The following is a 27,697-nucleotide window of genomic DNA, read 5'->3' on the forward strand; positions in this document are numbered from 1 at the left end:
TCTTTTTTTATATATTAAAAAATGGTAAAAACTAGAGAGTAGACACTTTCCCAAGAGGCCTTGCTTCCAGTATGAGCTAAATTCTATTGTACTGTAATTTTGCCAAGACAAAATTTTTGTACACATATTTCTTCCTTGACAAATGGACATTACTGACACATTTGTGAGAACTTGAACTCCAAAATGACCTTAATGCATATCCTTGGGCGATTATAACCACCTTACTTGGAAGAATATGATCATGATCCCATGTCTTGTTTCAAAAAATCCTTAGTGCATAATCAGAAATAATGACAGAAAAAATAAAACAATTTGCTCTTTTCCTAAAAAGCATATCACCCAGTCTACTTTATTCAAAAGTCAACAAGGAATCACATGATTAAATACAGAAGTAATATATACAGCAGGAATGAGATCATGCAAAAATGACTTTTTCAAACACAACCATTTTTTTTTAAATCTGTCAATTTTATCTCACTGTTCAACAGCTGCTGTCATGGTTTCCAGACTAATGTTAGGCTAAGATTGCCAATTGTACATTAACACATGTTTTATTAATTGAAAAAAAGTCATCCCCTAAAATAATATCAAAGTTCAAAGGACCTCAAGTTTTACAAATAATAAATTATAAAATATGCTACAACTTAAATATGCTATGCAGCAATTAAATTAAAGGAAAAAAAACAATAAAATTTGTAAAGTTTCCTACTATCATCTTGACCTGTACACTTTGAAAACAAAAAACATACTATTTTTCCTCTTCCTCTCTATAATATGATGAATTTTAATTATGAAACTTTGAAATGAAAACGGAAAAAATTGACATAATAAAGCAAATTTTTGCAAAATTGTCTTTGGCTTGTACCTTCCTGGAAACTGTTATCAGTAAAGTGTACAAGTGTGGAAAGATAAAAGCTTTCTCCTGATAATATAATATCATAATCTGGAAACTAAAATTGAAGAAAACCCAATTTTTAAAAGTCTATAATCATAATTTACAAAAAAAAGTTTTTAAGAATTGCTGAATTGTCCATTTCATAGAAACCTTCAGGCAAATATAAAGGAATTAAGGAATATTCGATGTTTTTTTTAAAACAATACTTTACGTATCAGGGGCTTGGAATATTGGAGTTACATGTAAATAAATTCCTTCAAAAAATTTCACATATGTTTTGGCACACAACATCAACACATGAAAAGAATTTAAGGAAAACATCTAGGTAAAATGAAATACACAGTATTTTAACAAAAATGCCGCTACAAAAAATATGGAAAAAATATATGCCTAATTCAAACTTCCAATAAAATATTTACATGAAATAAATTCTGAATAAATTTGTACAGCTTTCATGACTATGACAACAGAAATAAACTTAACACAAGTTTTAAACAATTAAACTTTCCCTTCCCCTTTGTGAAACAAATTACATCTACTATTTCAATGACAAAACGCTATATTGCCAATCAGAAGACAGACTAGTTTTTGTAACTTTGAGACTGGAACAGTATAGTTGACATACAGTTTGTTTTCACAGATGTAGTACTGTAAGACATGATAGTGTTGAAATGTATGTAATCAGTCCTAAGGTGATTTTTCCAATAACTAGATATTATTAAACACTATCCATGGAAATACATTTATACCGTTTCTTAAGTATAACACATTGGTTTTGGATTCTGGAAGATAACAAAATAACCAAAATAGTTTGACCATTTCAATATCACTACACCAGGAATTGTTTGAGATATGTTAAAAATGCACCTAACTTAAATATTTTGCACATCAGGGTGTCAAACTTTGGTTTCAATATTTTGAGTGAGGGACTTTGATTGAGTCTGTGGTTGAGTTTTTGGGGGAAAACTTGGGGGGACAGTTGGCTGTGATGAAGTTACCGAGAAAGGTTGCTGGGTTGTTGGCAGTGTGGTTGCAACCACTTGCTGAGGATAACCCTGTGGTATGCTCTGTTGTGGCTGCAGTTGTTGCATATTTGTTGGGACTGCTGTTGCAAGCTGAGGGTAGGCTGGATAGGATACTTGTGCTGTTGATGGGTGCTGAGTAAAGGGTTGTGGGTTGCTCTGAGGTTGTTGTGCAATGGTTGTTGGGTGTGGTGAATAACCTTGTGTCTGCTGATTGCTAGTCTGCTGGCTAGCTGTGAAAGGGGTGTAATGCTGCACTTGGCTACTAATTGGCTGCTGGGAGACAAAGTTCTGAGATGTAGGCAACATCTGAGCACCATGTAATTGAAAATGTTGCATATGTTGCTGTTGCAGCAATCGTTGCTGTATAAGTTGCTGTTGAAGATGACGCTGCATCTGTTCTTGACGCAGTTGCTCCAGTTGTTGTTGTATTTGGTGGTGCTGCTGCATTAAATGATGTTGAGTTGTAACTGTCTTCTGCATAGCAAATTGGTTATCTGACACCTGACTGTGCAACATCATCATCCTCTCTGCTGCTGTCTGCCCTAGCTGTCCAGCATTTGGATTAACCCCTTGTGGAAGATTTGAAAGATTATTTGACACTGCTGGGTTTGCATTTGGAAAATTCAAATTCGCTCTCACCATATTTTGTTGAATCATTTGTCCTTGCAAAGCCTGTGGTACACCAACATTTACTGGCATTCCAGAAACCTGCTCAACACTTCTAGGAAATCCAAGACCCACATTCTGTTGAATGCCTTGAGAAGCACCTTGTGCTGGGCTTTGCCCTGAACCTTGGGCTCCAATATTGTACAGTCTCCCTGGTAAAAGTCCTTCATTCTGAATCTGTTTCTGGTGCTCCACACCTTGAGTGAGTGCCAGAGTCTGGCCCGGAACCTGATTTTCCTTCTTTCGTCGCTCCATTTCTCTAATCAGTGCACTACGATAAGCCTCATAACTCATCACTATCTGCTCCAGTTCTTGTTTATGAAGTCGCATCAACATTGCATCAAACACCTCAATTTCATTCAACCGGAACAAATCCCACTGAAAAAAAAATTAATTGTAAGTACTGCATGTTCAACTGGATATATATTTTAAAAACACACACACACTGGTATTTGTAAATGCACTTTAGTGACTGTACACATCATGACAATGAAATCCTCATCTATTAAATTACTGATTCTATTGATCAACTTACTGACCTTCAATTTATGATCATGTTCTCTGGCTCCTTTTGAATATACAACCAGCCATTTAGGAATTTCTGTTATAGCATAAAAAGTACATTAATATCAAAACTAGGTGTTATATTCTTAGGGCAAATAAACAAGTCTTATGTCTCTGAAGTATAAATCTTTATTAATTAAGGATCTCTTGTAGATCATTAGCATCTGTTAAAGTTTAAAAAAAGTAATTTCTGCAGTACAAAATGTTGTCAATGTAACTCTTTGAAAGTTAGTGATTTCAATTTCATTCATTTCAGTAAATTAGTTCAAGTAAAAAGTAAAGCAAGAAAGAAATGTTTTGCTACAATTTAAAAAAAAATTATTTACTTATTTATTTTTTTGCAATTGTGAGTAAACCAAAGATTTGGTTAAAAAAAGGAACTGAAAATATTACTTGTTTTATAGTAACATTTCTCACCTGTATGAAGGTAGGGGTTGGCGGGCACAAGAACATGGTCCTGGCGGGTAGAGCGGTACTCTATCTGTCTGGGTAGGTGGGGTGGAAGACTGAACCTTGGGTTCCCCTGAGTTGGGGAGCAGGGATGGTTCACTTGTGCTACTTGTAGGTAATGACTGGGAAAAAATAAGATATTCTTTCTAATTCTTGATGAATTCTTGAACTTGTATATTCACTAAGTAAACTCATCTTATTTTTTGTCATCTCAACAATATCTGTTATCTCCCACTTCATACAGTAAAACTTGTTCAGTATGAACAAAGATATAACGAATTTATGGATATAGCGAAGCTTTTGTGATCCCCAGTGAAATTCTTAACAAGTCTTTACAAAATTTTAAAGTTATAACAAACTCTAGTGTAAGTAATTCATGGATATAGCAAACTGATTTTGTGTCCCATAGAGGTTAAAAAAAAAAATTACATTTTTTATAACAAATTTTTTAAGAACTAAAAATTTAAATTATCAAAGTGACATTTCTATTTGTTCGTATTTAGATTTTAAATTAAATTCTTCAGAAAACTTCACTACTTCAAGATAACCTGATATTTGGAAGCCATATTTGAAGAAAACATGTACAAATTCACTATACATACTTTAAATAAATTGTTAAACAGATATAACAAATAACAGTTTTCATAAATATGTGATCCTCTGTATACTTACTTTACATAGTACACTCCATACTCTTTGTTTTCAATTCTCTCCCAGCCTGTGGGGAGACTCTCTTTCTCTAAGGGGTGGCTCCAATGGGTGGTCTGGGTGTTGTGGTCAATATAGTATTTTCTCCCCCTCACTGTCCAGTCTAATGACCAGCCTGGGGGCAGGGGAAACTCATCACCAGCATAGGCAGAAGAGGATGCTGAAATAATCACCGTGTATTTTTATTAAATTTACTTGAAAGTCTTAAAAATATATCAAAATCCCTTTCAATTTACTGTCTCATTTAAATCTTTTTAAGTAAATTAATAACACATAAATGCTGATTTAATTACAAAATGTAAGAAACTTTTTTTTTTAACCTAAAACTGCTATTACTTCAAAATGATTCATATTTTTGGTTTCACTGGTATTTTCCAGTATCAAGGGGCTACTTATGTAAGAAATTCCCACACATATATCGCATACATGTGCTGACTAATGCTTCCAGAATGTGTATTCCGTGAACATTCAGAGGGAGGCTAATGTTATTCAAGTACCACTGCATTTAATGAACTGTCATATTTGAATCAGATTTCCTCTATATGAAGGCTTCCATTCAACATTTTTAATGAAAAATTGATGAAGTCTAATAAGCAACTGAATCCTCAGTGCATTATTCAACACCTTTGTGGTCATTCATCCCCAAAAATGTAATTTATACATAGTGACATGGTGTCCCATACATCTCTGTTTTTTGCAAGATATTAAAATATATCTGAAATTTTCAAGAATTAATTTTATTTTAAATACATGTATTTTGTTGCACAAAATTTCTGAAAGAAATCATTCTCCATTAGCATTTTTATGCAATACTTCATATACATAAGATCTAAACACATCAAAGATGATATATATTATGTTTTAATTCAATTTACTTTCAGATTCTCTGTTTTGTTTTGTTTTTTTTGTTTTTGTTTTTGTTTTTTTTCAAGTTTTGATGTTAAAAAATTTTCAAATACAGTAATTAAATGCAAGTACACGTACTCCAAACAAGTTTACTTGATTCAGTACCTTACTTATCAGTACATGTATCCTTTCATAATTATCATAAAGCAATATCTGTCATGTTTTTTTTCCCTTCAATTCTGTGCTCATTTTAAAATATTAGCATTGAAATCTTCTGAATTGTACAAAATGAAAGAAAGACACTTCAAAGAAATTTAAACTTTTATTCTTTAGTCTACATACAGCATATTTACAAAAACAATGTTTACTTGTATTAAAATTTTCATCCTTTTTACCAAAGAAGACATATTGCTTAAAACTTTCAAATAAAATTTTACACAAAATTTTTAAGAATTTCCAATGAATAGATTAATCACATGCTGATTTTAAGCAAGTCACTTCAATGTGCTCTTTGTGCTAACACAGTCTGTCAGTGCACTGCTAGACTGCTCTACAAAGGAATCAACCATCGTGTCACCTGTGATGATGCTGGAACTGCTACAATGTGCACTGCTAGATAAAACACTGCTGTATATAGCGTTAGTGTTCTGAGGCAAGTTTGTACAATGCTGTTGCAGAGGATTATATTGCCAGCAAATTGGAGACTCGAAAGAACCAATGTCGGTGTTTGTACTTTCAGAAACAGAACTAAAGGACTGAAATGAACTACTGCTACTGGAGTGTTGCACATTGTTGCTGAAACTGATATCTTGTTGGTTCAAAGTATTGGTGGAGTGACTGTGCTGCATTGTGCTTGTGCTGGTGGAGGAATGATTGCACTGCATGTTGCATAAGTTGCTGAGGGACTCACTGTGCTGAATAGTATTTGTGCTGTGAGAAACTTGGTTGCTCTCTACAGTATTCATATTGCTGGAACAAAGATTTTGCTGAATGCTGTTAACACTACTAAGTGAGCATTGGTTGCTGCTTAAGTTACTTGTAGTATTGACGGTTGTTTGGACACTTCCAGTGTTACCGGAGCACTGATTTCCCAAGATAGTGGTGTTCAAATACTGATCATGCTGAGAGTTGTTGCTGGTGGGTGGTAGCTGGTGGGGCTTCAAATTTTGTGGAAATGCAGAAGTGGGACATTGAAATTTCTTATCAGCACATTCTTTGCTATACTTACATGCACTAGTGCTGGACTGCTGAGTGCTGGACTGCAGACTGTGCTGTGTGCTGGTCACATGACCTCCACTTTGCTGTGCATAGTGGTTTCTGATCTCTTCATGGTATTGTTGTATCTGGTAATTTTCATCAAACTGGCTGTGATAATCTGAGTAGTTGCTTTGTGATGCTCCTAAATTACCAGGTTCATGGAAATCTATAACAGATATAACAATTGACTTAATAGTTATTCCTTTTTATGAAAATTTTCCCACTAAAGTGGACATGAAAATCATACATATTTGTAATTTTTATGTAATAAAATGTTATTCATAGTTACATATCCCTTCAGAATGCTAAATTTTTCTCAAACTGAGTTTATTATCAATACCTTCTCTAATGGCTCCAAGATTATTTCTCTGCCCTGAGCTCTGCTGAGTTGGACTTTCGGTTGGTTGTGGACCAGTGCCATAACCTGATGTACCCTGACTACTAGTAGTTGACCCCTGGGTGCTCAGAGAGCTGGTAGACCCCGAGACATCAGAACGATCTGCCACACTTAAGTTCTGAACCCCTTGGGATAGCTGATTACCGGCAATCTGTGGAGGGGCACTCTGCGTGTTCCTCTGCTGTGTCAAGGGGGACAACTGCTGGGCTCGAGTCTCTTGCGATGTGACACTGGATTGGACATTGGAACGAGTTGTCACCTGTGTTCTGCTGCTTAAAACATTACTGGCCGACTGTTGAGGAACATAAAATGTGGCTGGGGTTTTAACACTGCGACGTTGAAAATTTGGGGTCTGGCGAACAGGGGTGTGATAATCTACAAAAAATTAAAAAATCACATTCAAGTCTCTCTTAAAATCTACAATAGAAATCTATGAAAAAAAAGGATTTAAATACTTCACACTTTTCACTTCTTACCTGGTAGCTCATCTACATTTAAAAGGTCATCCAATGTTTTATTGAGATTATCGAACACTTCATCAAATTCCCTGTCAATATCATAAGGTGCAGCTACTGAAGAAAACATTTTGTTCTGAAGAAGGATATCCTAATAAACTGAATGCTCAACTAGAGTGCCTTATATATACACTAACCAATGACTCAAACAAATAACTTTAACATCATCAAGCTGGCAAAAGGAACCTCAACAATTTTAAGTGAATGTGCTCAAAATTACTTTAAACAGATTGTCTTAAAATAATACTTGTACAATAACTTGATACTTTGAACTTTATTTGACCTTAATTACAGGGAGAAAAAAACTAAAACTGTCCTCAGGTTCAAATTTTGATCTGAAAAAATCCAAAGATGACAGATTCTTCAGCTCTGACAGGGAAAATAAACAAAAAACAACAACAAATTGGTGAAAATAATGTATATTTCATTCCTAGTACTTCTTCTTAATATCAAATTGAATAGTCTACATGTAAAGTGTTTAAGGGTCCTTCATTCTTTACAGGAGATTTGAAATGATCTTAAAGCCTTACACCTAGTTAATGAACTACATGTGTACTACTTACTTTTGTTACCATGTTTTTAAATTAGAATACAATATGAACATGATGAAGTATTGTCTTCTAAAATAGAAGAAAATATACCCCAAAACTATAAACACTTTTTTGTTGTCGTTCACATCAAATATGTCAGCCATGTAAAAGTTTTAAAATCAATGTCATTCCAATGCAAATGAACACAATCATCATTTTTGATTAAATTACATTTGCTTGGACACATATGATAAGCCAATTTAGCTCTCTGGCTCTCCCGAAACTGTTAACACTCTGCTATACCTGTAATTGAGTTACTCCTATGGAACTTCATAGTGTACATGTTTCCATTATCTGTAGACTTTATAATAAGCATCATAGCATTTATAATCAATTTCTTAGCCAACTTTGCTCATGGTATAGATAGTGACAATTTAAATAGATAAATATAATATATACCACATTGTGACATCAACCATTCTTGTTTCTAAATTATTTTTAAAAATTGTTCTTTTAAATTAAATCTATACTTTCTGATGCTGCTGAACAATGTAATGAATTTATAATATATACTCATTATACTGTGAAAACCAATTGTGTTTAACGATGCAGCCAACCTTAAATGACAGATGAGGTACGTCTGAAAACCAAATAAGAAGATCATATTGAAACTTCAAACCTTTTCTGTTAGACAAAAATCTACAGTGATTAAGTAACTAATTCAGGAGAATCTGTTTGCTCTTAGATTCCCCGTCATATTTTTATTGATTTTTCTCATATATCAGTTCAATAAAAAAAAAAAAAAAAAAAAGAAAGAAAAAGAAAAGCAGAGAATACTTATATATATATCAGAAAAAATTGTTACTTTACTCAACATTTATTCTAGATACTATATAAATCATATTATTTTTAAAAAGAAAAAAAAATGAAACAGTATTATTATTATTTTATTTTATTTTTTTTATTAGAAATCTGCACAAGGACCTTTAGGTTGTTGGATCTTTCTCTTTGGTTAGAACTTTTCATTATTAAGTTAAAGCAGTAAAGGGGAATTGCTCAACCTTTAACTAGTTAACAATAAATTATTGTCCATTTACTGTCCCATGAAGAGGGATGTATATTAGAACTTTTACCTCCCTTACAAAATTTACCATGTTTACAAATTTCTCTCGTTAAAATGACATTGTGATCCAGATACCTGGTTTAATTACAAAATTCATTCTGTGTGATGGCATGTAGCAAAGTAAACAGGGGCAGATGATTCTAGTCTATAAATGTTAGTATACGGATACACAATGAACAATTAAGAACTAAATTTACGTTTTGGTGGGAATATTCAATGCAACTTTATTTCTATTCTCTAAAATTAGTGTGGTAGCGAATCTGCTCCATTTTCCTACAGTGCAACTACTTGGAATGTACTCTAGCTAGCAATGGTGAAGACCTAAGTTACAGCTTATTCTAACTAACCCCCCCCCCCCCCAACCTGAACCCCATCTACCATTTTTTACCCTAAACCAGTCACAAGGCCTATTTTTTAAATGATTATTATGAAATAATTCCATTCATACTTTTAGATTGATCTCTGAAGTAGAAAACAGAATACAGTCAAACCTTGCTATCTAAGACTTGATGGAGCATGGTGCTGAGAAAAAAATCGAGATATTCTAGGATTCGAGATATCGAGGTTAAAATGTATACAAAAAGAAAAGTGGTTTTGACTTCCAACTTTCTTGGACATATTCATTGTATTCGAGATATCGGTTTCGAGATAACATAGTTTAACGGTAGTTCAACAATGTGGCAAACTGTTGAGGCAAATCGACACTATTTATGTAGTTTTTTTTTTTAAATACCCTTTCATCATAGAAACTTGACTTACTTCTAAGCATTGGTGGAGTTTCACGTTTGACATATTTTCCTGCAATGCCATCATTAATGCCCGAGTCTTTTTTCTTCGATAACATTACTGTCGGTGGAAATAATCAAGTCTTTTAACTATGTTGCAGTGTGGAAAACAATCGCAGGTGCGCTCATCCTCCTGATAGGAATTCCACATAATTTCAATATAAATTGCCATTTCAAAGTTATTTCCATTATCATGACACCATATTTACATCTGTCTGATCATCAAATAATTATTTGTAACATGATTGATTGTATAAGGTGGTCAAATTGTTTACATTCTTCTCTCCGTTTTCACTCAGGAAGTGGCATTAGAATCAATGTGCGTTAAACGTCACAGACTAAAACCGGATGTGACGTTTTAGGTAGAAGTGCGTATTTACCTTGACAACTCAGCAGTGAGGTTTGTGTGCAGTGTGTTGGTGGTATAGCAACAGGGCACGATAAGATTGTACTGCTATCGGAAATACACACGAAGAGAGATATCTCTCTAAATAGCAGCAAAGATGACGGATGTCAACATGGAGTTGAACATCAACCCAAAGGAGCAGCAATTCATCTCTGCAAAATCCTTTCTTCTCACTGCCAGCACAGACACAGGGTTGAATTTGTAAGTATTGCTTGTATCCTAAAAAAAAGGAATGTTTGTATTAGTACCATTAATTTCCCATGTGAAAAAATAACATGCTCTGAGAATTTAAACATTTTTCAGAACATGCTTTTCATTAATAAATAGATAAGTACATGTATATTTGCATCGGAATTTTCTTTTCAAATTCTATTTTTGTTTCTGTCTGTTGGTAACAACATTAACCACATAAACAAAGTATAACTTGAAATTTATTTGATGGAAGAAATAGGAATATGAGAAGTAAATATGATTTGTTTTGCAAGTAACAGCATTTGTGATTGGTTACCATATGGTATATTTTTCTTTTGGAATTAAAAAAAAGAGAAAAATGAGGTCTACAATGTCTTATTTATTGTTTTTCTGGTCTGAAAATTCATTGTAAGTGTAATTTTTTGTCAGGTATGACCATCTTAGCCGTGTTCTTACCAAAGTTCTCGATGAAAGACCAAACAATGTGGTGGATGTTATTGAAGATATAAGCAAAGACACAAAAAGATCTAAATTTACATCAGATGTTGACACAGTTAGAGATAAACTTGATCAGTCTACAGAAGTAGCTCTAGCCAAAGTTCAAGAAAAACTTTTTGCAGTGAGTATTTTAGATCTAGTACTTTCTTCTGCTGAATGTTTTTCTCTAGAATATAATATAATAATACAAATTCCAGCGCAGTTCATGTGATGTTTCATGAACTGGGGGTATTACATTTCAGAAGAAAAGTTCAGGAACAAAATTCAATCTTGAATGGTGATACTTACTGTGTATGTTTTAAAGAAAACTTATCAAACATATAATATGCAGGTGTACATTAATATTTGCCCTGTATTTATAGAAAGAAGGAGGTGAGGACAATGAACCAGAAGAAAGTGAAGAACTTGAAACTCCTCTTCCAAATATTATGGAACTTTGTTTTTTCTTTGAGCAAGCTGGAATCGGATTGAACCGTGAAGAAATGATTCGTGTCTGGTTAGCTTTAAAAAATTTAGTGGACACTCATGCATTATCACATGTTAGATTCTGGGGTAAAATCTTTGGAACTGAACAGAATTATTATGTGGCTGAGGTGGAGTACAGAGATGGAGATGAAGAGGAGGAAGAAGAGGAAGAGGTATGGTGTATTTCAGTTTGTTTTGTGGTTTATGTTATGATACTTTGTCTCAGAAAATCATTGATGTTGGATCATTTGTTTATTTAATGGTCCTTTTGACATTTCAGGCAGAGGAGCAACCAGAAGAAGAAGCAACTGACAAAGATGGTGATGAGGAGGGAGAGGAAGGTATGTTTACCCCCTAATTCAATGCTCAACAATGTTTTCTAGAAGAAGGGTTATTGAATATTGTATAGATATTTTGGTAGAAATGGAACATTTCTATGTGAATAAAAAGACCCAACTCTTTCTTTTAGAACAAGAAGAGGATGACACTCCCAAACCAGATTTCAAACCTCCACCAGAAGTTCCAAAGGAGGAGAACAAAACCGGAACTAACAAGAAAACATACTTTGTCTGCAATGATCGTAAGTGTGCTTAGAATTTGATCACTACTAGTTTGAGGAATCCTATGATATTTTGATTATCAATAATAACAAAATTCAATCTTGAATGGTGATACTTACTGTGTATGTTTTAAAGAAAACTTAACATTTTTAATTTTTGATTTCAGCTGGTAAACCCTGGACGAAGCTACCAGCTGTGACACCAGCCCAGGTCCAGTCAGCCAGGCTCATCAAGAAGTTCTTCACAGGAAGATTGGATGCCCCAGTAAGTTACTCCATCACTGAGAAGGTTATACATATAATTCTTTCAGGTAACTGGAGAAAAATTTTAAAAACATATTTACCAGTAGTTGTAACTTTTACTTTTATCTCTTTCATGTTTTTAGGTTGTCAGCTATCCCCCATTCCCTGGCAATGAGATTAACTACTTGAGGGCCCAGATTGCCCGTATCAGTGCTGGTACCCATGTATCACCCATGGGATTCTACCAATTTGAGGAAGATGAGGAAGAAGAGGAAGAAGCAGAAGGTGGGTTTATTTAAGCCTTTGGAGTTGTGTTATAAGAAGTCATTATTAGTTATGTGTCTGTGGATTTTCTTGGTGTAAAAGAATATTTTTATATATGTGATTCCATATATTTCAGGTCGCAATGACTGTGTCATCAATGTGGATTTTGAGCCAGTGTCACTAAGAGATTTATGTGATGGTTCTCTACAACACTGGGTCCACCATGTGCAACACATCCTGCCCCAGGGTCGTTGTGTCTGGGTGAAGGTGGGACAGGAAACTCCTGAGGAGGTTGAGGATGAGGATGAAGAAGAGGAGCGTGAGGAACCAGATGAACCAGAACCCGAGGTTGGACCTCCTCTTCTGACACCCTTGTCAGAGGATGCGGAAATTGGAAACCTACCTCCATGGACACCAAAAGTATCCTCAAAGTTGATTCCTCAGTATGCTATTGCAGTTCTTCACTCTAACCTGTGGCCTGGTGCTCATGCATTTGCAGCTGGAAAGTAAGTCTATTTATAAGACATTATTTGGGAACTAAGCAAAGAATCTCTGTTGATCTAAATACTTGACTAGAATTTTGGAAGAAATTTATTTAAGAGCAATATTTTTGTTATTTTACAGGAAATTTGAGAATGTTTACATTGGCAATGGTCACAAATACAGCATGGACAATTACAATCCACCACAAACTCCACCCATCCAAGAAGAATTCCCCAGCGGCCCAGAAATCACCGAGGCAGAGGACCCAACAGTGGAGGAGGAGAATGCCCTCAGGAATGCTCAACAGGAGGCTGCTGAAGCAGCAGAGGAAATGGAAGAAGGTGAAGAGGAGGAAGATGAGGATGATTAGAAAGGGGAAGTAACTCTGTAAGGGAAGAAAGGGGCAGTGACTCTTTAAGAGAAAAAACTTGAACTATGATGAGAGGCAGTTACTGCAGACTTTGAACTTTAAGGAAGTTAAAAATATTTGCAATCTCTCTGGAGTCAATATTCATACATTGATTACAAATAGAAAGAACAATGAAAATAAACATCATTCATGAATACTTTGTTAAAAAAGTTTGTATATACTATCCTAATAAATTATCATTTGTATTGACTGTTGATTTGTTTTATGTTGGAACATCAAAAGTGTGTGTAGCCAATATTAATGTGTGGTGAATACCATAATTAGCAAGTTTTCTTGGTGGTTGTAAAATTTGGTATTTTGCTTGCTCAAAGGTATGTCATAATTTTGGTGGAATTTATTTTAGCTGTCACAGGTTTGTTCCATGACTTTGCAAAAGAACACTAAGAAGAGAACTGAATAATATTAGTGGACTACTAACAAAATGCTAAATTAAGCCCAAGTTTTCAACCTGCTAAAATAACCCACCATACAGTACCATACATTGACTGAAGTAAAGCTTTATACCAATGAGGTATTGCTTTGTTCAACTTAATTTGAAAAATTAAATGGGAATTTCCCAAATGGGAAATTTGACCATTGATACAATGAAAAGAAATGTCAAGTAATTAATAGAAGGGAGGAAAAATAATGTATGAAATAAATAAAACATCTACCATAGCATGATGATAAAAGGGCATATTCAACTCACTGGAATGATGATCAATGCATGTATACATGCTTTCAGATAATCACATATATTTTACAGTTTGGTCAAACCTGATATAAAATATCATAATGTGTACAGAGATCTTTTATTGATTACACACTCAGTCATGATTACATTCTGTTGCATGGACATAAGAGCTGACATCAAAGTCAACACACTATTAAATAAGGATCACCACATAACAACTTTCAAGGAAATATCAGGGTATGGGTATTTCTTATGTAAATTTCATGGAGAGTTATCTTTCTTTGAATATAGTTATTTTGTGTTCATGAAGTATATAGGCAAAATATTGGGTTTGTTCACAATTTTTCCATTGGTACAAATATCGATTTTGCCATTGGCTGTCTTTGGCACCAATGTTAAACAATGGTACAATTGGTTGCCTTAGAACTATGAACAGCATATTGGTAAACCAATGACAAAACAGCCAAAGGGGTGAATTAAAAAAAAAATGACCACCAAACTGAATTTTTTTGGCAAAATTCATCTACTTATAACATATTTTTCACTTATATCATCATAATGCAAATGCATTCTAGTTTAAAATCCTGAAGTGGCAATAGAAAAGACAATTGGATTAAAAAGTTTCAGAATTTTTATTAGTAAAATTTCTTTTGAAAAAAGAAAATATCATTACACCTTAAAAGACTTTCTAAAATACATAATAACAAGAAATTATAGTTTTTTTTATAATGCTTCAAAATGGTAAAAGGGGTATAAATGATTAAATCTAGACCTTGAATGAGTATCTTCTCTTGTACATGTGACAAAAAATTGGCTTTTTGATTGTTATTTTACATTATTTTTTCAATTCTGGTTTGAAAAGTGTTAATATGAAAAAAATATGAAGCAGTAAAATTCCCCAAATTTCACTTTTTTGTCCGTTCAAGTCAATTCTTTAAATCTAAGCCAAAAAAGAATTGTTATATACAAGTTCTCTTACAAAAAATACTAGATTTTGAAGTGAACCTATGTTACATTATTGTGTTGCACTCCTGACATCTGATATGTATTTTATTTAACATTGTTTTAAAAATTATAACACACAATAACCCATTCTTACTTAATTTGTAAATCAATTTGTCATGTTGGTATTTTTCATCGTTTAGAGCAGGTTTTTCATATTTTGAAGACCTTAAAACATGATTATTTGCAAAGTGTAATATATATAAATTGTATTTAAAATATATGTGAAATGATGAAAACTGTTCCCTGAATTGACCATAAAATTTATGTAATTTGTTGATAGACATAGTGTTTTGAACATCAAATAGTATCAAGCATTTCTTTTTCAACTTATTTTTCAGTAAAGATAGTTAAAAAGCATCGGTAATTGTAAAGCAGTTTTGTTGCACTCCTCACTGCAGTAAAGTTTAAAATTAAAACCACAGAACACAAAAATTTATAAAGTGTTGGAAACATCAAATGGTAATGAAATTGTGCAATACTTATAGTCTAATACTTCATAATTAAAACAGATGAAAGAATTTAAAATTCGCATTTTATCTGGAATTATACCCTATTTTATGCCCAAAAAACTAGCTTAAAGGTATATTTAGAAGATAAAATATATTTTAAAGCATATTTTCCTTTAGAGGACAAACACAGTAACCCACCAGAAAAATTCTACTCATCATTTTTTCTTTATTTTTATTCTTATTGGATGAATTATAATTCTAACATATTTGTTGCACTCCTGACCAAAAGCATTTGGGCCTTTAAAGTAGAATTGTGAAGTGAAAATTACATAAGAACTTGTTCTGTTGTTTCAGTGAAGTTGAGGAGGAATTACTTGAATTTTATGACAATGTTTTAGTGTGTTTATTTTTAACATTCATTAAAAAAATCACAAAAAGATAAAAACACATCTGAATTGATAAAATTGAAAAAGGAAGGATTTTAATAAAAAAAAAACCCTGTCAATAATTTAGTATTAAATTATACAAAAAGATCATTATTAATTAATGAATATTTCTAAGCATGAAAAGAAGTGTTTTCGACACACAAATTGAATCTTTAAAAAAATGTGTTGCACTCCTGACCATAGAAATATGGATCTGAAGCACAGACAGATCCTGTAATTGATAAATCTATTTGGTAGAAATGTTCTTTGTGTCTTTATTTTCCAAAATAAAAATCAGAAAATCATATAATGATAATAATTTTTTCATGCTTGGAAGCAAAACATCAAATGTTGCACTCCTGACATTTTTAGGTATGCACATATACTTGACTCTCATTAATGCTGCTTGTGATTTATATAACATTTTTAAGTTTTAAAATGTATATCAGTTATTGTTTTACACTTCGAAAATTCTTTTTTGTCTTAATTTTCTTTCAGAATTTTACAATTGATGTTTTTTTGGCAACACTACATTTTTTCTGTTGCACTCCTGACATGGTATAACATTTTTTTAAACATCAGCCATGACCACAACTTGATTAAACAGAAGTTATGGCAGTCCATATTTAAAGCTCAAAACTTTGAATATTATCAGGAAAGTCTTTATTTTCAACATGAAGCGTTATTTTTTATTTCACAGATCTCTAAAAAATGTTGAAATTTCAAAATGTCACAAAAAGGTGTTGCACTCTGACAATTTTAGCATCATTTTTGGGCATAACTTTTTTGTTAATTGAGATATCAACGAGATATTTGGCAGGTATTTAGACACTATCTGAAGACATATGCTGAGACATAGAAATCTATTTTCATTGCCTGTATTTTTAGTGTGGGTTGATAAACATGTGTTTGGTCATTTTTTTTTAATTCACCCAAAGGCTATACCAACGGTTGCCTAAGGTGACTAATATGGTACCACTTTGTTACTAATGGTCACCAACGGTAATCAATGGTTACCGGCAGCACATGTTTAGTTTTTCACCATTTTTTCTAGAAATAACAAATTCAATAAGAATTCTGTTTGTTGCACTGCCTAAAAAAGTAAAATTATTCTTATGGATATATATTTATATGAACACGTCTTCATGTGATATTCTTTTTCCAAAAGAGCGTTCATTTGTAGCAAATGTGCAACACTATGTAAAGTTAAGAGTATTCTCCCTTAAATAGCTGTTAAATTCATCTGAAGTTGTATAATTTATTAGGAAACTTCACTTGCGCTACCAGGAACGGTCCCGGTAGCCATCTTGTTGGTGACTCTAATGAACCAAAATTTGTGTTGGTAATTCTGCCGCGAATGTGGTTGGCCTGCAGAATTGGTAACCAATAAAAGTTACCAATGGTAAACATTGGTACCACTGTTTTGCCAATGGTAAATTGTACCACCAATATCAACCAATGGAAGAATTGTGAATGCACCCATTGTTGAACACTAGAGTTGCATTCGAAATCATAGCAGCTAGCCTAGTTGTTAGGCTAGATATTTAGGTCTGTTGAACACACTTCAAGAACTAATGCTTGTAATGGCTAGAATGGTAAGGCTAGCATACAATCTGCTACAATCTTGAATGCAGCCTATAGTATCCTTCCAAGTACATTTTGGTAAAACAAAAAGTTGCCATTCTACTGTTCACAGAAATCCTGATAACCAAAGGTTTATGTTTTATCTCATCTGAAAAATGAAAAAAAAACAACATTTTCTAATGATCTCTTTATTTTTATTGTGAAGAAGGGTTCACTTCAGAGTCAGTGTTATTACCCCCCCCCCCCCCCCCCTTTAAAAAAATTGGTTTTTCTGAGTACTCCTTGTCTTCTGAAATTCCTCTTTTTTTCCACCAAAGAACTGAATATTCATTTCACAAATATATGGTATTTATGTGCTTCTGCAGTGTATCTAAAAAGTTACAGTGTTGCAATTTGTTGAGAGATATCTCTCTGCCTGACTTCAAACTATTTATACTGCCATTATATGTCTCAGTGAATACTTTTTGGCATATTCGTTGTATGTTTATAATCATGCATCCTTGTATAAAGGTCTGAGCAATAACTCCCATCAATTTGTGAGACAAAGACACTTACAGGCTTCACAGAAGGAAAAAATTTGCATTTCCACATTAAATGTGCTTAATTTTCAATATCCAAGAAATGCTCAAAAAATTACAGCACCATTTCCCCTTTCTCCTGACATTCAGGCCTTGGTAACAACATGTTGACTGCATGCTTATACTGATACATAAATATTTCAGTCTTTCCAATGTATGCAAATGCATTTGAATCTCCATGATAAAATAGTTTAACCATTCTTCATTTTTCAATATTATTCTTCTTTTGCAAATAAAATATCCACTTTCAGCATCATGATGATCCTCAATTTATTATTCTGGGAGATTCATTTCAGAAATATACTTGAAGTATCTAACTTGAATTCATTCTGATCTCTTTCAATATTGGATGGAAACAACCTAAGACTTTGGCAATTTACTCATTTATTCATTCAAATGCTTAGAATAAACATTTTTTATTTGATTCATACAAAAGGATTTGTATTGTTTCCAGCTAAAAAGAAACTTCTATAATTCCACATACTAGTATTAACTTTTCAATTTTATCAAGTGGTAAAATTTCATGAAAGGTGTACAACAGCACAAGTACAAATGCTGAAACAAATAATTATAATTACCCACTTATATTCTCAATGTTGCAGTAAGAAATTATTTACATAAGTTTACAACTTAACTGCTGTGATGGGTGTAAAGAAAATATCCAAACAGTAACAAATCAAAAAAAATTTAGGCATCAATTACAATTATTTATCATTGTAAAATAATAATGTATTACTGTAACAAAACTAGTTTTGGGGTAAACATTTTCAGAATACAAATGATGTTTTAAAAAATGATCATCTAATAAAATATTAATAAATCATAAAAAGTACAAATGTATCTATAAATACTTGTTCAAAGTAAAAAAAGAAAAAAAAAAGAAAAAAAAAGAAAAATATCACAATGTTTCAAAATAATATAAAAATGTCTTGTATCGGATCAAGGTGCACTTTGCTAAAATGACTGCAGGATAAACAGCTATCAGCTTCTCATTTTTAAAAGCCCTTTAAATGTCACTTTCTCAATGTAGATTTATCTGATAAAAAAAATCTGGTCCTTTTTGGCAAATATTGGATGACAGTGATAAAGGGGAGACAACCTGAGTAAATATTGCACCATATCTAGGCCAAAGTTCTCAAATTATTTGTTTTATATCCTAAAAAGCAATAATATTGCTTATAGATGGTGAATTTAGTAGTCAAATAAGACAATCCAAAGACTTCAAATATGGTCAAAAGATTTGAAAATATCAATTCAATGAGATTCAGAATTATCTAAGAAATCAATGTTTGAGAAGCATGAATCAAAATATTCCTACAAGTAAGAGCCTCAGGTAACATCCCTAAGCTCCCCATCAAGTCAAAAGTCTCACCATGAGCCTAGCATGCTGGAGTAGAATTGCCTGCATGGATAAACCAGGCTTCTTAATTACAAGAAATACTGAAGACATAAAACAAATCACTGAACACTTTGGCCTTACATAGATTGTCAATTGATATTGTTTAACCTAGCACTTTGAAAATATGAAAGTTAAATGAAATGCTTTTGTTTGAAAAAAGGACATCAACACAATCTTTGAAGCTATGTACAGACTAGTTATGTACATGCTAAAAGAAGTCAACAAACTCCTTTCACAGCAATTTTTCTACATACAGTAATAGCATTGGTTTTCATGCTATATTTATACAGTGAAGGTTCTTTTTGGCTTTGCTAAAAGCAAATCTCATCCATAGCAAAATAGAACGACCTTTCAAAATTACATACTTGGTATAAATATCACTCTTTATATCTTGCGCGTATGTATGTTTATCATGAGAAATAGTGTTCAATATTATAAAGATTTTACTTCCACCCTTTTGTACCAAGATTTTTTTTTTGTTTGATGAAAATTCTGCAAAATCAAATGCCTTGAGAAATATATTCATCATAGGTGAACAAAAAATAAGGTGAGTAAAAAAAAAAAGAAAAGTTTTTACCGAAGATTCCAAAAATATTTCAATTCAAAATAATCATAACATTATGAACAGTTCCACCCAACACTTGTGTGGATCAGATGTTTTACAATGTTCATGTTCTTTTTGTAGATCTTTAATAAGATGGTAATGAGCAAAGATTTTCAAACAATTGCAAAATGTATAGATAAATAAAATAACTGTTGATGACAAATACAAGTTTCCATACAAAAAAAGTGAGATTCGTTGCTGTTTTTACATTTTCTCTAAAACAAGATTTTATCTCAGAAATGAGGTTAGATTATGAAAATTGTTTCACATCTTCACAAAAAAAAGTCATGATATTTGTGTGTTAAAAATGCAACACCCATGCATGAACAAAATTTGACTAGAAAAATATCTTTTGGATGATTCTCAGCACGTCCAATTATTGCACAACCAATATGGCAGATTTTCCAGTAAAAAAGAACAAACATTTTTCCATTACTCATCATCAGATTCACTTTCCGCTGGGGGCTCCAGACCCGTTCGAAGGGTCACTTGAACATTACGATTAATACTGAGGGCTGGGAAAAAGACGCCATGGAGATTCTTGAATGCTACTGGTCCATGGGGTATACTGTCCACAAAGTAACAGAGTCTGTGCCTGTCTAGGTCCAACAGGACTCCAATCACACTCCCCCTTTTGATCCCCCCATCCGTCCTCTCTGAGTGTTCATCACTGTGCATGAACCAGCTTCTTCCATCATCAATGTACATACTCCATCCTTTCTCATCCTTGCCTGGAAAGGAAAAAGAAGTTTATCATCATTAGAGCTTTTTATGGAGAAAAACAAGACATGGCCGTAGGAACCGGGGAGGCACGGGGGGCCGTGCCCCCCCCCCCCCAATAATTTTGCCGATATATAAATTACTGTAGAAAACATTGCTACTATATGCTTGTGCCCCCTCAATAAAAACCTCTGATGACCTTTTTTTTTTTTTGCTTGTCAAGGAATTTTCGGTTGATAGTGCCCCCTCAACTGAAAATATATGGCTGTGCCCCCCCCCCCCCCCCAAACTGAAATTGCTTCCTGCAGGCCTGCAAGATATTGTGCATGCTCTTCATTAAAACAAAATAGGTATGCCATGTCCAAGAAATTACTGTAGTGAAATTAAAAATATACTTTGCCAAAATTTAACTGTATCTATATATCAAGAAGTACTTCAAGTTTTTACACGTCTGTGAGATAGACACATTTTGGGGGTAACAATGAAAAAAAATGCAGTGTCTTTGCCTTATTACTAGTTTAACTTCTCAGTCTGACAAACAATAACATACATGCATGAAAAATTAAAACCCTATAAATATTTTGCACTTTCATCTTTGACTCTTCATCCTCGTTGTCCCTGATCTTGAATAAAATGAATCAATCACCATAGAGACTTTTACTTTTGATTTCAAATGTTCTCTATGTCATCATTTCACTACACTGCCTTAGGCACTTTGAATTGACATTTTTTTTTTTTTGCTAAGTTAGCATATATACTTATAAAAAAATGCTGTTTGATGTATGTGTGCTAATTTAAACTGTGCAAAAATTGTCCACATAAAAATTGAGAGTATCTCCTTCCATATCAGAAAATTATGAAAGTGGAGCATTTCATGATATTTTATTGCAATTTTTTCTGATCAATTTTTTCCAGCATTTTTCACCTAGATATCAAAGGGAGATGTTGACTTATAAATCTCCCACAAATACCAATTATAATTATCCCCAGGAATTTTCATAAATTACATAAAAATTTTTTTTCCCCCTCTTGCTTCTGTCAGACAATTTATTTCGGAACAGGACAGGTAGTCGCCAACTTTCTCTCTGATACGGACAGATTTATAGAAGTTTAAGTACCCCCTGATAAGACAATTTTTGATTTGATCTTTAGAAGTAATCAGAGGATGAGAGAAATAATTAAATTTTCCTGATTGGGCTTAAATTTCTGTGGTGTATCTCTAGCTATCAATCAGCTGTTGAATGTAAACATTTTGAAGAAGGGCTGCCTGCCCATTAACAAAGTTTAGGGCAATGTTTACAAGGATCAAACTGTCTGGGTGTTAGGTATTTGTTTGTCTAATCCCACTACAAAGAGAATTTTCTTCAATTTTTTCCTTCTGTTTCAACAATCATTTAACAGATACTTCCTTCTCAACTCGGGGACTAGCTTTCTCTGTTCTTCCCCTTGTGAAAAAAAATACCCCGTTTGAAAATTCAGATTACCGATAGGTGCACATAACAAGAAGTTAAGCAAAAAAATTCTCATCTCTTCTTAGCTTAAGCAATTTCCATATTCTGACTTCTATAAATTTATTTCAACAGCTCAAAACAAATATTGTATACCCATATGAAGAGAGAGAGATAATAAATGAGTAAACAACATTTATACAATGCACTCAATTACATGGAAGTTAATGAGAGATGATGTCATTAAAAGATGGAAGTCAAACTCCAGCTAAATGAAGTGCAACATCTTCAGTTTTATTGGCTTTGGTCGCAAGAAAAAGAGAATGAACCGGTAATGAAAAAACATAACATTCTGAATTCAGAGACTTCTACAGTGCAGTCTCAATGGCATCAGATGTTTTTAAGCTACAAGGAAATTGTGGAAATCTCATAACACCAATATTGATTTATTATCCTTTTTTCTCTCTGTATTTCCATGGCACTATATTAGTTCCCTGATACCTGTTAGAAATTACAACTAGTACTGGAAGCTTTTCTAGTCAGATTTTTAAACAGATCAATGCCTGCCATGAAATGCTGTAATTCACTAGACCCCTATAGATATTTTCCATTTTTTCCTCAGATTCATCAATTTCACAAAGTTTAGTAATATTTTTATGTTGTACAGTTATGAGGAGTAAAAAAATAGGAGACAACTTGCCCTCTTGTTGAAATACAAGAGGAAAAAAAAAGTTATGAATGTCAGAAAGTTTATCAAAATAACAACCACAACATAAACATGTCTTCATCATGCAGAGTTATAAAACACATCCAGCTATCTTCTTCTTCACCAAAGAGTACTGTAAAGTCTCGCCATATAATCCCAAATTATTCAACACCAGACACTCACTTGTGATTTAACTGCTGCTTTCGCAGGCAAAAAGTGTCTTTTCATTTGATTTCCTTTTATCAAGTCTGATAAATTTAAGTGTGCACTTTTCTATATGTGATCTTCAAGCATACTGATATCCTCCTCTAGCTAAAGAAGGAAGCATCAACCAGAGTCTCTGGAGACTGGCAGGTTATGTCATACTGAGGATGTGATCGTTATAGGGTGAATTTCCCCTTTGGATTTTTATTATTACCGGTGTCTCTGTATTTTTCTATTATATTTCTTCATCTCATCATTGAATCTGATGAGATAGAAAGTAGTATGATTGTATAAAAAATTGTTATTGCATATTTTTTTTCTATGCATATTTAAAAATCAAATTACATAAATTGATTTTTTTCTGTTGTTAGCAAAAAGGAATCAAAAGCCTGAAGGGATTCAATAGTATCTTATATGAAAGATTTTTTTACTTATTTTAAGTCTGATCAGCTTCTGAACATACAAATAAGATTACATAATGTAGCAAAAACTTTTTAAAAGTCAACATTTGGGGTGTGGAACTGATTACTCTGGTCCAAATTTGAAAGGTCCTGAATTAACAAGACACCTCCAAAAGGTCAAGGGTGAAAAATCTCCCAAAAGACTTCACTTCAGTATTATTCAATCAAAATGCATGTTTCTGTTAATCATTATATAAGCATTATTTCTTAATGTCTTGAATGTATTCTTAGTTTACAACTTGTACTCAAAAATCTGATCAGATAGCATGTTGTCCATTCAATTGAGATTCATCATTTATTAAAAAGGTTATGGACTTGATAGTCTATAATAGAGGAAATTGCCTAAATAACCTAGTGCTGAGGTGAAAAAGAAATATTTCTGCATGAATACTAGATGCTCATCAAGCTAAAGCTCAATGCCATAAAAAATTAAGAATAGTTACGAAGTAATATAAAATTGGGGAAGTATATATTCACAAATTTTTAAGTACATGTATGGTTAATACATGTATGTCCAAATTAAGGTTCATATACCTTCAGAGTGACCTAGCCCCATCACAATATGTGATGTCTCCCGTCTTAAACGCCCATCATTTTATTATCTTGCAAAAGTTTTTGAGATGAAAATAAATATGACACTAACCATTAACAACCACTATAATGTAAAAATGAAAATGAAAACATTGTTTTTTTTTCTAAAAAATTATCTTTGAGTTACTTTAAGCCTTGCAGAAAAATGCATACTGTTATCACCCTCCGTGAGCTTTCAGAGGGAAACACAACAATATATCGATTTATTTTCTAACAGCTGAGTCAATCTTCCTGTTCTGAGAAATAATAATGTTCAATACATAGATATTCTGGAATAATTAAAATGTTTTGGATGAAGCATTCAGGAATAAAGTGTTGAAAGTGCAGGCATGATCAATAGCATTTGCTTTTTTTTAGAAGAAAAGTGCTTCAATTTTTTAGGTACTGTACAATCTCAGCAATGAAATGTATAGCCAAAATACTCTGGACATGCTTACCTAACATCTGGCATTTGTCCACATCAAACCTGGCTATTCCAATGGCTGGATCAGAGTGTTTGTCATATCGATCTATGATCACTTCCCAGTAATGGACCCCTTTGGAAAATCCTACACCTCCCAACAAGATACGGTGTTCGTAACTGTTGCAGGTTGCTGTGTGATTGTCATTTGAAAAAAGGATGTCTGGATGAGCTGAGAAAGGATCCAGAGTAAACCAAGCCACTACAAAATAAAAAAAAAATAAATATTTGTGTAATGGTGTGTGATGGAATGACCAATGGTAACTTTAATATTGGACTGTTTTTTCTTTTTCTTTCTTTCTTTCTTTTTTTTTTTTTTGCCATGATATACAATTACATGAATTGGTTAAGTATCTCGTCTACATTTCAAAAGACAATTTATTTATTTCAATGTCAGTTCTTTTGCATTCACATTTTTTTTTTATTCTTTAGTCACATATGGCTTTACAACTTGGAGGAAGTCCTTAATTTTGAAAAAAAAAATCTGATAGCTTTTTAACAAAAAAAAAAAAAAAAAAACAGAATTGGGCTGTTTTTTTTTTAATTTTCTCAGAGACCAATATTACCTGCATCATTACAGCATATTGATTGATTTAGCCCTTTGGAATTTGCTAATTTACTTCCTAACAACATGTGATTAATCAGACATATTTTGACAAGTTTATTGTGACCCTGAGTTTTAGGGCTAACAGAAAGCCATATCACACCTTGTTCTTTAAGTAAAACAACTCCATTACAATCAAACCATTTATAGCAAACTGCTTCTAAACAAATTTATTTTACCATATGCCATAATTATATTTGTCCTCTAACACCTGCAAGTTATATAGGACAAAGTCTCTGGATTTCCTCTCAAGATAGAAATAAAGGAAATAGATTGATTTATTAACCCAAAATGACATCAATTTTGGTAAATTGAAATGTATTGCACTGTAGATTTCATTCTCAGCACTCACTGCATGGGAAGCAGAAGCCCTCTGATGCTCTGAAACTCATTAAATATTAAAAGTCTGCCAAAGCAGACGGTAAGAGACTCTCAGAAAGAGGCCAGTGACACAGATAACAAAGGACCTTCTGGTCCCTTGATCCTTCTGCTTCAATAATTTGTCACCATAGGTGTTAATGCCATGGCCTTTAGCTAAATTTTTATCACCAAATCATTTTGCAATAATGGAGCACTCCACCTTCTGCTGGTATTGCCTAAGAATTTTATGTCCCTTCTATTAATAACAGTCAGGGCACACCACTAATTCATTTGATTTTCATTGAGATCTGTAGTATTGTACTGATCTTGCCTTAAATGTCTACCTCCAGGCACTTGGAAAATTGGTTTGATGAACATTTATTATGAACTGATGAAATGAAGTAAATAACAAAGAAAAACATACCGGTAGGTTTTCAATACTATCTGTAATTTGTTACATTAGGTGCATTGTATGCCCCCCCCCCCATCCCACCCCAAGAAGATAAAATATAAAATAAATGATCACACATATAGAGGATATTCAATGTTTTATAGTTGGATATGGAAACTATTTCATAAGTGGGACAGGATTTTTTTTTTATATCTTCACCAGCGTGAAGCATAACTGAAAATCTATAAAACAATCCTGTTTCACAAGTGAAATAAATTTCATATTCAACTATAAAACACTGAATTTTCTATTTTATTACATTTTCTTTGATCTGTCTTTTTACAACACCATAGTTGAACCGTTGAGATGTCATACCTAAGTGATTGTGAGATTTAAATTGAAAACATGGATTTAAACAAAATTTGAAGAAACTTTAGCAGTTTTAGTCTCTGTCAGGATGGTTTTAATTATTTAATTTACCTTCACTGTTTTAAAAACAGGCAAGGGAGTATTTTTCTAATACTATTCGTGAAGGAAAGAAAATATTGAGTTTTGCTGCACTTCTGATATTTTTTCACAGTGTGAAAAACTATCACTATATAACTTTGATATTTTATCAAAGTGTGAACAAATTTCACTTTTATTCAATAAATAAATTACAGTAATTTATGTAATACAGTATTTCACTGTTGAAAATGTAATAAATATTAATAAATCCTATTTCACCAATTAAATCAGACTTGACTGTCCCCCTGAACTTTGTGAAACCTGGGTCCAAATTTAACAAAAGAACTCACAACTAAGACCAAAACATTTTGCTGATTTTAAAAGTTTGCATGATTAATTATTCTGTTAAAAGTTTCTTGAATAAAATATCTTTTGAAATCCTTATAAGAAGAAGATTAACACTTTTTTTCAAATTAATTTAAAGAAGAAAGTTGTATGCAAAAATAAATTTTGGTCTTTAGTTGTAAACTTTTTTTTGTACCCCCCCCCCCCCCCCGAGATTAATACCTTCAGCTGTTTGTAGACTGATGGGATCACTGTAGTCACTGTCTCCAGAGTTGTTGGTGGCCTTGACCCGAGCATAGTACGTGCTGTTAAAGTGAAGGCCATCCACAGTACAAATTGTCTCACTTCCAACATACACAACCTGCCAAGAAATCGATAGTTTTATGTGTTATAAAAAAATAAAATAAATGTACCTAAGTTTGCGTATTAAATAATTTATTTGTAATTACTCCGAGACTTTTTTTTTTTAAGGAAAGCCATTAAAAAACAATTAAAATCAACCATCAGATGATTTGCCAGTGGTGTAAATTGATAATTTTACATGAGAGTTTTACAGCTCTGAATATTTTTTGCTGCGGTTATGTTTCCACCATCAGATGTAATTAAAACTAATTAGCGCTGTATTTTTATTTCATAGTCTTCCTTCCTCTGCAATAAATCCCCAATTTCCAAGCCTTAATCTTTACCAATAGGTAAAAATAACACCAATTTCCCTAACTAGAAGACTTTTTTTGAACAACTTCTTGTTAAATCAATATGACTTGGTGTTACCAGAGTGTAAATTTGTCTGGAAAAATTCCTTGCATTTTCAACAAAAAAGTGCTGAATCCAGAAGTTTCATCAGCTTAAGAGGAAAGATTTTTGTTTTCAAACATTAGTTTTCATCTTTAGAATCCTAGCTTGAATACTGGGTATTGGTTACATTACAAATATTAATTATCT

The 27,697-nt window shown here is 32.9% G+C and overlaps 3 protein-coding genes across 5 annotated transcripts in view; 1 reads left to right on the forward strand and 2 right to left on the reverse strand.

Moving 5' to 3' along the window:
• Positions 1–305: 305 nt before the first annotated feature.
• LOC133183068 (protein kibra-like) lies at positions 306–10,059 on the reverse strand. 2 transcript variants are annotated; one of them, XM_061318002.1, is made up of 7 exons: positions 9,736–10,059; positions 6,752–7,183; positions 6,383–6,577; positions 4,273–4,468; positions 3,568–3,722; positions 3,126–3,187; positions 306–2,964 (listed from the first exon to the last, which is right to left on the reverse strand). In XM_061318002.1, exons 1-7 carry the CDS (start codon positions 9,818–9,820, stop codon positions 1,792–1,794), a joined length of 2,298 nt encoding a protein of 765 aa, XP_061173986.1. In that variant the 5' UTR covers positions 9,821–10,059; the 3' UTR covers positions 306–1,791. The 2 variants fall into 2 exon arrangements, with proteins under 2 accessions (XP_061173986.1, XP_061173985.1); XM_061318001.1 differs by lacking the exon at positions 9,736–10,059 and adding an exon at positions 7,285–7,430.
• A 76-nt stretch (positions 10,060–10,135) lies between these two features.
• LOC133183069 (radial spoke head protein 4 homolog A-like) lies at positions 10,136–13,491 on the forward strand. The gene is made up of 9 exons (XM_061318003.1): positions 10,136–10,368; positions 10,789–10,978; positions 11,220–11,495; positions 11,603–11,663; positions 11,792–11,902; positions 12,049–12,146; positions 12,268–12,409; positions 12,525–12,894; positions 13,013–13,491. The coding sequence occupies exons 1-9, from the start codon at positions 10,265–10,267 to the stop codon at positions 13,239–13,241; spliced, it is 1,581 nt and encodes a 526-aa protein (XP_061173987.1). The 5' UTR covers positions 10,136–10,264; the 3' UTR covers positions 13,242–13,491.
• Positions 13,492–18,382: 4,891 nt separating this feature from the next.
• LOC133183070 (E3 ubiquitin-protein ligase TRIM9-like) overlaps positions 18,383–27,697 on the reverse strand; it is a 33,371-nt gene continuing 24,056 nt past the window's right edge. For both annotated transcript variants that reach the window (XM_061318005.1, XM_061318004.1), the window contains exons 6-8: positions 26,978–27,116; positions 24,586–24,810; positions 18,383–20,749 (exon numbers count right to left, since the gene is read on the reverse strand). In XM_061318005.1, the coding sequence (XP_061173989.1) occupies positions 20,451–20,749; positions 24,586–24,810; positions 26,978–27,116 (663 nt within the window). In that variant the 3' untranslated portion in view covers positions 18,383–20,450. The remainder of the gene's footprint in view (positions 20,750–24,585; positions 24,811–26,977; positions 27,117–27,697) is intronic.

This window comes from Saccostrea echinata, unplaced genomic scaffold, assembly GCF_033153115.1.
Source record: "Saccostrea echinata isolate AGI-Se365-2 ecotype Australia unplaced genomic scaffold, CSIRO_AGI_Sech_v1 ptg000009l, whole genome shotgun sequence".
NCBI classification, from domain to species: domain Eukaryota; kingdom Metazoa; phylum Mollusca; class Bivalvia; order Ostreida; family Ostreidae; genus Saccostrea; species Saccostrea echinata.